Source organism: Protopterus annectens, chromosome 2.part2 (genome assembly GCF_019279795.1).
Source record: "Protopterus annectens isolate FY-2018-M chromosome 2.part2, PAN1.0, whole genome shotgun sequence".
In the NCBI taxonomy this organism is placed as follows: domain Eukaryota; kingdom Metazoa; phylum Chordata; order Ceratodontiformes; family Protopteridae; genus Protopterus; species Protopterus annectens.
Genome location: NC_056730.1, coordinates 962,167,253 through 962,180,881, shown reverse-complemented (window position 1 = coordinate 962,180,881; position 13,629 = coordinate 962,167,253). Strand labels below are relative to the sequence as shown.

Here is a 13,629-nt window from a genome sequence, read left to right as displayed (position 1 = left end):
TGGGTTTTGCATTGCATTTTGTTATTCCCATCATGGCAAGGAGATTCCAGCTGGGATTAGGCCTCATTCCACTAGGGCTACTGCCACTTCAACAGCATTTCTAAGGGGTGGCAACTAAGGATATTTTGGAGGCAGCTACTTGGAGTTCAGTGCATACTTTCGCTAAGCATTACCACCTTCCTCTCTACTCTAAGTCTAGGGCTGGTTTTGCCACAGCTATTTTGCAAGGCATGTTATCAGCTCCTGCTTCCTTATGATTTGCCAGCCTCCCTTACCTCTGCTTTGGGATTCTACCCAATAGTTAGGACTGCAGCAATGTGGAATGAAGAACATAGTACAGTTTTGTACCTACCATAAATGTAGATGTTCGAGGATCCACATTGCTGCAGTCCAATTTACCCTCCCTCCTTCCCCCTGTGTTTAGGGGTGGTTGTGTAGGTGAGATTATATTCTGGTACCTTTGTATATATTGTATATATTTTTGGTGCAGGTATGTTTGGTGTTTTTCGTTTTGGCCTTGTCTTTTTAGGGTCTTCTGACATCTGGGGCAAGAAAAGACTGAGGATATGACGTCGGTCATGCGCATTAGTACCCTGACGTACTGACGTCAGTCTAATGCGCCGTGACCGACGTCAGCCATATACTTTGGTATTCGGGCCGACTGGACAGCGGACTACCCAATAGTTAGGACTGCAGCAATGTGGATCCTCGAACATCTACATTTATGGTAGGTACAAAACTGTACTTTACAGCACATGCAATAGTATAGGAAGAAATGCTGTCATCAGTAGCATTTTCCAGTCAACAACAGTCGCACAAGATTCAAAGGAGCTGTAGCTGTTTCATCAGATTCACTGATGCTGTATCTTGGTAGTCCTAAGGTTTTAGAGTATACTTCTGTGGAATTCTTTCAGGTGATGTATAATGACGAGGCAAGATGTGTTCATGTTGTGTTGTATTTCAGTATAAGACCAGCTTGGATGTAATCCGGAATAATGTATTGTTTTGAGTTCTCCAGTAGAAGTCACACACGACTGTTAAGTTTGAGATACCTTTATTACTCCATAGTAGAATAGAGTCGCCGTAGCTAATACGGGCCATCTATGAATTGCCTTTTGAATGTTGAAGCTGTTTCTCAGTTGAGGACAGCAAGGTATAGATAGGAAAATGCAACATATGTTTGGAGGAATTATGTCATTTTATTTATTTATTTTTCCTTTGCTGATTGGTTAGTATCACCGAGTATCCCCAGATCCATGGCAAATTACAGTCCCATATACATTTGGTTGGGTGGGGGTTGGGGGGGGGGTTGTTGCTACTGCTACTTGGTCTTGTTCCCATATAGTTGTTCAAGCCCCCCCAATCATCTTTTGATAGGTTTTTGTACCCCATTGTCACTTCTTTTGTATCTGATACTTCCACCTTGTTTTAAGCACTTCAGTAGTTTGAGTTGAAACATGTTGTTGTCATTGCATACAGCCAGAAATGTGTTCATGCCATATTTGCTCCCTAAGGTTGTACACCTGTTGGATGTAATCATTTCAATTTTGGAAGGCATCAACTGGAATATCCACTGTCTATATTCATTTGCAGTGGAGACCTATGATTTTCACAAGGTCTGACATTTAGTTGGTTTGCAGCTAATTCAGGTACCTCGGTCCATCCATTTAGTTGTCCCATTATCGTTGTTCTTCTGAATTTGTTCTTTTAACAGTCCATTCATCCATTTTCCTATACCAGCTACCTGTGGGGGGTATGCAAACTCCATTTTATGCCCAGTAAAATGGCTTCCTTGATCGCTCTGAATTTCTTCAGGCAGTATGTAGCTTATGTAGTTTACTTAAACTCTTTAGTACAGATTGTTGGTTTGTTTTCTTAAACAATGAAGACATTAGCAAACTGGAAAAAAGTGCCCACCAGTGTCAAATAATGTTACTGATTTTGCTTTAGTGGCAGTGATCTAATAAAGTCTGTGTGACCTGTTTGCCAGGATTTGATACCTTAATGTATCTGCCCACATGGTTCAGAGAAAAAGAAAAAAAAATGCATCTTTGTTACTCCATATTAGGCGAGTACATTGTAGATTCATGCTGTTTGCTCCCTGGCAGTTTAGGAGCAACTTTCCGGACAAACCAAGGAAGTCTGTATCTGTTGTTACTATGACTTTCTTTGGGATGGCTAGTCCTTTAGATGTATTGCTGCTGTTGGACCTTCTGAATATGTAAGAAAGCATTTTACCAAACAGGTGCAACTCTACCAAGTGGAGGAGGATTTTATCTTAGCAGTGAGTTATCTTGTGCTCCTCCAATCAGTTTTCAGATGTCGCTGACTTAGTTCAGGCACATGTATGACTTGGGTCTTAGTTATTCAGTGGTCAGAATTCATAATTCTACCATTTTGGCATATCTTGACTTTGTGGAAGACAGATGTGTGGCTCAACACCCGCTTGCTAAGGTAGTTTCTTAAGGGGGTTATCCATCTCCATCCACCTTTCATGAATATGAGCTTTGTAATTGATGGGCTTGGTTGTCCCCTTTTTGAGATTGCTATATCTCAGTGGATCTGACATTTGTTTCTGTGAAAAGGCTTATTTTGTTCACTGTTACCTTTGCATGCATGATGTCAGAGCTGCAAGCTCTTGCTTGCAGGGAACTCTGTTTTGTCTTCCATGAGGATTGGTATTCTTTAGGTCTGATACACATTTCCTACTAGAAGTGGATCAGGCCTAAAGACTGGAACATCTTTAAACCGTTCCATTACCTTAACCATTCCCCTTATATAGGCACCATCTGCTCATGTTCTGTCTAGGGATGCATGCATGAGTTCAAGAAGAGAAAATTTGTGCCCTTTCTAATGGATAAAGATAAGTACTAACATAGTCTACTTAAGCGATGTTATGACAGCTGACTGCATTGTCTTTTGCCATCAGGAGTGTAACTGACTTTTGGAAAGTACCATCAAAGCCCACTACACAGAATATAGCTGCTTCTGGTTCCGATTTCAGAAATGTATTCACTGCAGATACTTGTACTGTGTTCAATTGCTCATCAGCTCTCTGTAAAACATTATTGCTTAGAATTTGATTTAAGGAGTTGGATCTTCTTTGATACTTCACTACTTCACAACTTGCCTTTGAGCTATTTGCTGACTCTGACTTCCCTGGGAAACTTTAACATTTTTACTGCATGGGGTTCTTCCCCACATTTACCACTTTATCATTTGATCTGTAAAAAGGCTCCCCTGCTTTGAGTGCTCATTTTCCCACATCAGCACTACTTCCTGTGCTTTGATAACCTCTCCAGCTAGCATTAGTGGAATATTTTTCGGGTTTCCTGGAAATCAAGCAGTTGTATCATTGTGTACTTTTATTTATTTATGTCTTTCAGGTATGCTATCCTATTGCACAAGGATCAAAGTGGGAGAGCATAGGTACTTGGCTTGCTCTCCTTGCCTGGTTCTTGACACTGTGAAGTGTGATGGCACAAGGCATGTATTCTACCTATCATGTGAGCTAGAGAGTTCAAGAACCTTGTACAGCGGGGATACCAGGGGAGAAGATTCTCTTTCCAAGGCAGAGAATGTTCTAGTTTTTGTAACTTTATGAAACTTCGCATAAAATGTAATATGTCAGACAAGTCTCTCCCATAAACTTGAACAATTCTTGCCTTTCCTAGTGTTCTCATCAGCACATTATTAGAAGCATAGTTGAATTCTCCATTGCTTAAAATTAATACCTTTTGCCAATGCATAATCAAAAGATATTTTGTGGGAAATAAGGAACAGCAGTATACAGTACAAAGTATACATCTGCAATCTTGATGAAGCACTTTAATATACTTTGTCACATAAAGTGAGCTGTAGATCTGTTGCCTTTAGAATATGCCGAGTTTTCGAGGCTCTTCACAACTGAACTGTACAGGAACCTGAAAGCTAAGGACTGTTGACAGAACATGTATGAGACATAGTAATCATTTTTATTTGAAACTTTCTTTTTCAGGTTGGCTCAAGACTTTTGATGATTACTTCAGAGACCAGACTCAACACATTCTGAACAACATGGTAATAAAGCTACAGGAATACAAAAAGATGAAATTTGTGTGGTCTGAAATATCTTACTTTTCCAAGTGGTGGAATGTTATAGACTCTCAGAAGAGAGATGCTGTTAAGAGGTATGTAGAATAAGCTTATGTTATTTTTCTCACCAATTCATTGATTATCCAGCAATTGAAGATTTTGCTTTTTTGGAAATGACTCCACAACCTGTGCACTAACATATAGACTGTAGAACCCCTCCCCCCCCCCAACCACATGCCTACTGTGCATGTTTCTGAAAAGCAAACCTATTCAGTAATGAAGAAGAGAGAAAATGTAATTCCCCAAGGTTATGAAGAACGTTTTGGCTAAACAAACATTCTTGAAAAAGCAACTTTTAGCAGAATGTGATATTTAATTAAAAAAAATCCCAGCTCTGCAAAGTAGATGGATAAAAAACTGAGTCTTAGACAACCAGAGTTCAGGTAGTATCTCAGGTACTTGGAAAAGCTAGTTGTTGTGGGTGGGAGTGAGTGACTGATGATTATGCTGTCATACTAGGGTGTGAGACTTATGGTTTTGATTGTCAGTCATCACAGTTTGTGGACAGTTGCACTGCAAGGGAAGGCCAGGACCTGAGATCTGAACTTAGCAATCCGAAGCCACCCATGTGGGTTGGAGGAAGCAGTTAATCAAATGGGGTGGCCAAAGGATACCCTGTGATAATGTGTGCACTCACACCACGCATCTGTGGTGTGGTTATAGCCTTACCAGAAACTCCATGTTTGTCAAGATGCTAATGGGAGCACAGACTACCTCTATGGCTGCTTGGATGACAGCCCCTTCAACCAGCTCCCGCCTCCATGTTAGTAATGCAGGAGAATGAATGGTCTCATGACTGTTGTTGAGGACTTATTGGTAAGCAGGAACAGAGGAAAATTGAAAATTAATGCCTAGTGCTATCACACCATGTGATATCAGGAACCAGGCAAGGAGAACCAGTATTTGCTAGCTCCGTAGTATCTTTTGAGTTGATCAGCTGGGCTTCCCAACATGGTAAGTGCCAGTCGGCATAATGTCAAGGTAGCAGTGCTGAATGTCATAAGTTTAAGTAAAATCTCTGACCTTGAAATTTTCCTCAGCATTTGTGTATATACAGAAACCTGGTACCATTGTAGTGATTGCTTTTCAGTGTACAGTGCTTGTCATGCTTTCAGATCCACCAGCAACTGTGGGGGAGTATCTATATTTATCCATAATTCTATTGTCTCTCAACCGACTGCACATGACGCAATTCTAGAACTGGCTGAAATCATAGTAACACTCAATAAAATAAACTTTTACATTATAACCAATTGTAAATCCCTATCTATGACCCCTCCAGAGCAGAGTTAACAGTTGAACTGAACACCTTTGCTTATGTGTCATTTTATCTATTTACACAAACTGGCAAACATTTACTGCATATGCACAGAGATTTATAGACTTTGTAAATACCAATCCATTTGACTATATTGTTCCCCTACACAGCATGGTCGTTAATTTGCTTCATTCTTGTCCACACAAATATTTCTCCCAATTGTATCCCTCCACTTGTTGTCTTCTCCTCCTTGGGTCAGATATGACCATCTCACTGTTATGATCTTCTCTTTGAAAAACAGCTTTGTGGCACCTAATAACTCATTTGCATTCAGAAATTACTCCAAATCCAGTTATTATTTATTACTTACTGACCTTATTGATAATCACAAATAGTATAGCTCCCCAGCATACCTTGTATTTGAGTCTGCTGTCTATTGTTCTGAAATTTACTTCCTCTTGAATAGATCCATTGAGGTATCCATACCAATCTAGCATAAGCATGATAGCAAATGTAAAACTAAACTTCTATGGAGGAACTACATACACGTCAACAAACTCTCTAATAGAAAGAAAATGTTCCAGGCTATCACTAAAAGATGGCTACTTCATCTTTATAAAGGAGATTTAAAACTGGGAAATAGGTCTCTCAAATGTACATTAAGAAGTATAAGTTCAGCTATGAAGCTAGGATTGCAACTAATTCTAAAGACAGCCACAAGGCTTTCTTCAGCTGTATTAGGCAGCTTAGAAGCAATCAAACAATTATGTGCTGAACTTATCTGTATGTTAAGAACTTCCTTCTCTGACCTCAAGGGCATTAATGTTTTTGTGGACAAATATTCTTCCAGCTTTTCTCCACTCACCCTCTTGTCTGTCTTCTTCATTCTCCCTTATATCCCTTCTTCTGAGATCATTTTGGAACAAATGTTTTAGCACTTTCCAAAGTTAAAAACATTATTTATTTGGGTCCTTACAATATCCCTGAATATTTCTAAAGTGTAAAGTCTCACTCAGCAAATCTCCTTCATCTTTTCAACCTGTATCTTTGAAATGTTTATGTTCAAAGTGCAGAAAGCAGCAGTTGTAGTTCCTTTGCATAAAGTTGCTCCATCTAATAACTGTGGAAATTACAAGCCAATTAGTTTCAGTAGTACTCTTTGCAAGGCTATGGAAGGTACTATAGCTGAACTAATAAACTGATGTAGGTGATATTATATCCCTGGATAGACATCAGTTAGGCTTTGTAAAAAGGCAGTTCATCCCTGTTCAGCCTAGTTAAGTTCTTTGAAGGGGTTTAATGAGGTTATGGATTCAGGGCATAGAGTTTACACTTATCTGGACGTTGTCAAAGCCTTTGACACTATCACTGATGCTGAGTTTATTAACAAAGTCTCCCATATCAGCATTATTCCATGCATAGTTCACTGGATTGGTAATTGGATGTCTGACAGAACCTATACCATTAAGGACAGGAGTATTTGCTGTGGATGGAAAAATATTCCCAGTAGTGTACCACCTCTTCACTATACATTTCTGTGACCTAAAAGTCGATATTAATGGACTGTAGTTAACCAAGTGTGCTGGTGATTTGCAAACTGGAGGCAGTGAGGCCCCATGGACTATGATGTTTGCAGATGACATTGTGATCTGTAGTGAGAGTAGGGACCAGGTTGAGGAGACCCTGGAGAGGTGGAGATATGCTCTAGAGAGGAGAGGAATGAAGGTCAGCAGGACTAAGATAGAATATGTGTGTCTGAATTAGAGGGAGGATAGAGGAATGATGAGGATGCAGCGAGTAGAGCTGGCAAAGGTGGAAGTACTTGGGATCAACAGTTCAGAGTAATGGTAAGTGTGGAAGAGAGGTGAAGAAGAGAGTGCAGGCAGGGTGGAATGGGTGGAGAAGAGTGTCAGGAGTGATTTGTAACAGACTGGTACCAGTAAGAGTGAAAGGGAAGGTCTACAAGAGGATAGTGAGACCAGCTATGTTGTATGGGTTGGAGACGGTGGCACTGACAAAAAGGCAGGAGTCAGAGCTGGAAGTGGCAGAGTTAAAGATGTTAAGATTTGCACTGGGTGTGACGAGGATGGACAGGATTAGGAATCGGTATATTAGAGGGTCAACTCAGGTTGGACGGTTTGGAGACAAAGTCAGAGAGGCGAGATTGTGTTGGTTTGGACATGTGCTGAGGAGGGATGCTGGGTATATTGGGAAAAGGATGCCAAGGATGGAGCTGCCAGGTAAGAGGAAAAGAGGAAGGCCTAAGATAAGGTTTATGGATGTGGTGAGAGAGGACATGCAGGTGGTTGGTGTAACAGAGCAATATGCAGAGGACAGGAAGAAATGGAAACAGATGATCCGCTGTGGCGACCCCTAATGGGAACAGCCGAAAGAGAAGAAGGCAGTTATCGAATTCTGCTCTGATACTCAAATTCTCAGCAAGGGCTGGATCAAGCAAATGCTTGGTGTATTAATCATAGGCCTACCCTCAACACTAAGAAGCGCAGTATAATTTCCTGTGGTAAATCTGGCATCACCAGTGCTTTCCATATGTGTAACGTTCAACTTGACACAAGTCATGAGGGACTTGGGTTACATATACTGATAACAGGCTCTCCTTTGACCACCATGTCTCTTATAGTTAGAAAATCCTTGTACTTTGACATCTTATCCTTTGTCATATCTCCTCTAAGTCCAAAGAAGTTATAATGCCTCAGATGTTTTCCTTTCAGAGATAGGTTGTGTAAAATTCCTTGGAGCAACACATCAGCTGGCACTAGATTTCATTTTTTTCAAAGAGAACAGATTACGGTGGTTTGGGCACATGTGCAGAAAAGCAGAAGATAATCTGGTGAAGTAGATTTGGGACAGACAGGAAGAAGGTAAGAGAAAACAAGGGCATCCAGTAAAGACGTGGATGGATTGTGTGAGAAAAGATCTGTGACAGTTAGGCATGAGTGTTGAAAAAGTTTTCATCTACCAAATTGAAGTTGAAGTCTTCTAAAGCTAAGTACCCTGTTGGGGATCCGTTTTTCTTGCCCTAACCAATGTCAGAAAAAGTTCATTGTCTTGCCTGTGGAAAGCAAATACCACACCAAAACTTCCATTCTTACTACATCACTTGTTTAGGCCCAGACCACGACGTCCCCCGTTGTCGCTTCTGTGCTTTGTATAATGCCAGAACTATCCATTGTCAGGCCCTTATTGTAGCCAGATATTTTCACTTACAGTCCTCGAACTCCGATACGACTTCAGTAAGCCATGCGACAGCAGATCTTCCGAAAAAAAACGTAAAGATAAAGACAGAGACAGACCGCACAGGTCCAAACCTAGTGACGACGTTTCTGTTAAGCTAGTCAGTTCTCAGGTCCTCAGTGAGGCGCTTTCGCAGGCCCTGATGCTCCCTTCAATCCGCAGGCTACTACTGAGACCCTTTCGGAGTCCGGTATGCCACAAAACTTTTCTTTGACTAAAGAACCTGCAGTTGTCTCTACCTTGGATGGGTGTGGAGCCACTGAGCAGGCACCAGCTTCCGAGGAAGTCCTTTGCACTACCGATTCTCGACCCAAACTGACGTCTTCTTCCGCTACTACCGTTCTTTAAAAAACGACAGAGTTTCTAAGGCCCAGGGTACGAACCACACCCAAGAAACCGACGACCCACTCTCAAGCACTTGCTTCCTTGCCTCAGTCTCAAATGCTTAAAATGGCAGAAGACCTTATCATGCTGATCAGGGGAAGCCAAGCTACCCCCTCCAAAAGAAAAAGAGATCTGTCCCCTGTAGTTCTGTCTGAACAAGAGTCAGATGAATCTGATGCATCTGAATATGAAGACATACAATCCCTCTCTACTTATGAGGACTCTGATGCAGAGAATTAAATTCCTTCAACCTCTCCCCCAGAGGATATTTCCTTTGGGGAAACCCTGCATACCTTAAGGGAGCATTTCCAATGGGAGAGTCAAGACTACCATCAGTCTAAAAAAAGACTCAGGGAATTCCTAGATCTTCCACAGCACAGAACCTTGGCCATCCCCCCAGTCCTGGATGTTGTGGAGGATCTTTTCCTGGAAACCAGCTTGACTCCTGACACCTTCCCTCCTGCACCCTGAAAACCAGACAGGTACTGTAGAGTCCCTGACTCAAACAAATTTCTCTTTAAGAATCCTACTGCTGACCCTGAGGTAATTTCTCAAGGGCCTAAAGGAATTAAAGCAACATTTGCGAAGAATCCCTCCCCCTCAGATAGGGATTCCAGAGCACTGGACAGATGTCATAAAAAAAGTATACACCTCAGGTACTGTTGCTATCAGGGCACTAAATTGTCAGTTCCATATGCTAAAATTTCAGCAACATACCCTGGAACTCCTTAAACAAAAGTTTTCCTTTCTTGCTTGGGCAGAATCTAAAGAATTACAAGAGTTAATGCATTCCGCAAGTCAAGTAACTAAATACACCTTGCACGGTGGTTTTGACGACCTAGAAGCTTCTTGCAGGGCCATTAGAAGGCATGCATGGCTTAAGGAACAGCCCTTGCCAGACCATGTCAAATCTAAATTGTTTGATGCCCCCTTGAACAAAGATAACTTATTTGACATAAAGGCAGAAGAGGTCCTAAAAAAGATGGAAGAAAAAGCAAAATCTATGCAAACAGTTAAGGACTTCTTGCAGGTCCAGCCACCTAGGTTCAGCCCCCCCGACAGCAGCCACAGGGAATGCAGCGATATAAGCAGTGGACTACCTCCACTTCAAAACCAGGGAGATGTTCTTCGTGTTTCACTGTTGCAGTCATCACATTTGGGTTATCTGCCTGCAGGTAGCCTTCAGCCAGTCTGAATACCAGAGTCTTCAGATTTATGTGTCAGATGCTGTCGCTTATTCTATGATGTCAGATTGTCAGGGGTATAAAACATGCAGCCGATGCCATTACATCAGTCTTTCTTGCCGTGCGGTGCCCAAAGCAGAAGCAGTTCGCAAGTGCTGGTCGGCTGACTCCCGAAATTTTCATTTTCGAGTTTCAGACTTGAAGTCTTCAAAAAGATAAGTACCCTGTTGGGGATCCTTTTTTCTTGCTCTAACCGATGTCAGAAAAAAATAACAATTGTCTTGCCTGTGGAAAGCAAATACCTCATAGAAATTTTCATTCTTACTGCATCACCTGTTTGGGCTCAGACCACGATGTCCCTCGCTGTCGGTTTTGTGCCTTGTTCAATGCCCGTACTATTCGTCGTTGGGCTATTTTTGTAGCTAAATACTTTCGTTCTCGATCTCTGTACTCTGAAATGGCTTCCTTAAGCCTTACGACTACTGATCTTCTGAAGAAATGCAAGGATAAAGACAGAGACAGACCGCTTGGGTCCAAAACTGCCGATGACGCTACCGATAAGCTAGTCGCCAGTCCGCTGGTACTCAGTGAGGCGCTTTCGCAGCTCCTGATACCCGCTACTACTGATTATCAGGCCTCTACTGAGACCCATTCGGAGTCCGGTATGCTGCAAGATGCTTCTTCGACTGTGGAACCTGTGGATGTCTCTACCTTGGATGGGTCCGGAGCCGCTGTGCAGGCACCGGCTTCTGAGGGTGTATTCAGGCCTACTGATTTTCATATTAAACCAACGACTTCATTTCAAGCTAAGAATTCCGGATTTCTCAGGCCTAAAGCTCACACTAAGCCTAGAAAACAGATGACCAAAGCGCATTCTCAGGCCCGTATGCCTCAAAAACAAATGATTAGAATGGCTGATGACCTTACTACCTTAATTAGGGGAAGCCAGCCTTCCCCCAATAAGAGACCTAGAACTGATTTTCTTTCTGATGCTTCTGAGGCGGAATCTGATATATCTCTACTCCTTCTAACCACCAGGATTTACCCTTATCTACTTATGAGGATTCTGATGGAGAGGATTCCATTCCCTCTGCTTTTCCTCCAGAAGATTTTTCTTTTGGGGAAACCTTGCATACCCATGAGGAGCATTTTTGCTGGGAAAGCCAGGACTTTTCACAGTCCAAAAAGGAGACTTAGGGAATTTTTAAACCTGCCTCAACACAGGTCTCTAGCTATCCTTCCTGTTCTGGAGATTGTAGATGACGTTTTCTTGGAATCAAGCCTTACCCCAGACACTTTGCCCCCTGCTCCCAGGAAACTTGACGGGTACTACAGAGTACCTGGCTCTCACAAATTCCTGTTCAAGAATCCTACTGCTGATCCAGAGACCATTTCCCAAGGACCAAAAGGCATTAATGCCACAACTGCCAAAAATCCTACCCCTTCTGATAGGGATTCTAGAGCTTTAGACAGATGGGGTAAGAAGGTATATACTTCTGCTACTTTGGCCATTAGGGCTTTAAATTGCCAGTTTCATATGTTAAAGTATCAGCAGCATATTATGGGATTAATTAAACAGAAAATTATGTTGATTCCTGACTGTGCTGAACACAAAGATTTACAAGAGTTAATGCATTCTGCTGACCAAGTAGGTAAACATACTTTGCAATGTGGTTTTGATACTTTAGAAGCATCTTGCAGGGCTGCTGTTACTGGGTCTGTACTTAGAAGGCATGCTTGGCTTAAGGAACAAAATTTGCCAGATCATGTTAAAGCTAAATTACTGGATGCACCCTTAAACCAAGAGCACCTTTTTGGCAACAAAGCAGAAGTCCTCAAAAGGATTGGAGGAAAAAGCTAAGTCTATGCAAACTGTTAAAGATTTCTTACAAGTACAGCCATCTAGATTCAGTAGACATTGGCCTTCAAACAACTGGTCCTTTCCAGTCCCTTCCAGACCTTCTCAGTTCAAACCTAGGAGCAGCAGACCACCAAAACTTCAGTCTCAGGCTATGCACAGATCTAAGCAGTGGGGGCCCCCACTTCCAAAGCAGGGAGTAGCAAGCCACCCCCTATGGAAAAATGGCACAATGACTTAACTCTTCCAAGCCTTGCTCAACTACTTGCTCCCTTAGGAGGAACGCTTGCCCTGCATGCAAAAAACTGGGAACTCATTACCCAGGACAAATGGGTTTTGAACATAGTTTCCCTAGAATATAGATTCCACTTCCACTCACTCCCATCCCCAAGTGGATGGCCAGACCTCCCCGCAAACCAGTGGGCGGAGGCCCAATAGCAAGTACTCTCTGTCCTCCGTATCGGGGCTATTCAGCCTGTCCCAGCAGAAGAAAGGGGACAAGGTTTTTATTCAGGACTGTTCCTGGTTCCTAGAAAAGATAACTCCTGGCATCCTGTCTTGGACCTTTCTATTCTCAACACCTTTCAGGTAGTTTCAAAATGCTTCAACAGCTTCTTCCTATGCTAGCCAAGGATGCCTGGCTGGCAACTCAAGACTTAAAAGAAGCTTATTTGCACATCCCAATAAGGGAATCCTGCAGAAAATGCCTACGTTTCAGGGCAGGCTCCATGCACTATCCGTTCTCTGCACTTCCCTTTGGCTTATCTACTGCGCCCATGGTATTCACAAAGTGCCTAGCTCCAGCCATTGCATTTTGCAGGCAGAGAAATATTCAGATTTACCCATACTTGGACGATTGCCTGATTCAGGCAGAGAGTCAGGACTTGCTATTACAACCGGCATTTGTAAAGAGACTTCTAACCTCTCTGGGGTACACCATCAATGAGAAGAAATCACACCTATTACACTGCCAACAGATTATATTCCTGGGAGCAAGCTTGAACACAGCTTCGCAGATGGCATTCCTCACTCCAGAGAAACAAGTTCATTTGGCAACCTACTTCAAACTACTGGCCACAAAAACCCAACTATCTGCAAGGAAAATCCTGCAAGCCTTGGGATTCATGGCCTCTTGCATTCTGTTAATTCCATATGCAAGACTGCATATGAGGAAACGTCAGTGGTATCTGAAACGTCTGTGGTGTCAACATTCTCAGGACCTGGAAACAATGATTCCTATCATTCCTTGTCTAAGGGCAGAATACCTTTGGTGGGCAGAGGCATGCTACCACAACAAGGGACTCCCTTTCACTCTACCCCCTGCGACCCAAACCCTAACAGCAGACACATCCAACTGCATGGGGGGCTCACATGGCAGGGCAGTGCATTCTGGGCAAATGGAACCCAAAACAGATGCACCTGCATATCAATCAAAAAGAAATGTTAGCTGTAGAGAATGCTCTGACAGCCTTCAAAGACCTTATTCTTCCAGGACAACTATTGGTAAAGACAGACAACACCACAGTTATGTGGTACATAAGCAGGAGGAACCCATT

The 13,629-nt window shown here is 42.4% G+C and overlaps 1 protein-coding gene across 1 annotated transcript in view; it reads left to right on the top strand.

Annotated features, from left to right (window-relative positions):
• Positions 1-13,629, top strand: part of MAN2A1 (mannosidase alpha class 2A member 1) — a gene marked incomplete in the record, with an annotated part of 1,886,421 nt that overhangs the window by 510,531 nt on the left and 1,362,261 nt on the right. Inside the window, 1 exon segment of the mRNA XM_044064270.1 lies at positions 3,998-4,169. Within this exon segment, the coding sequence (XP_043920205.1) occupies positions 3,998-4,169 (172 nt within the window).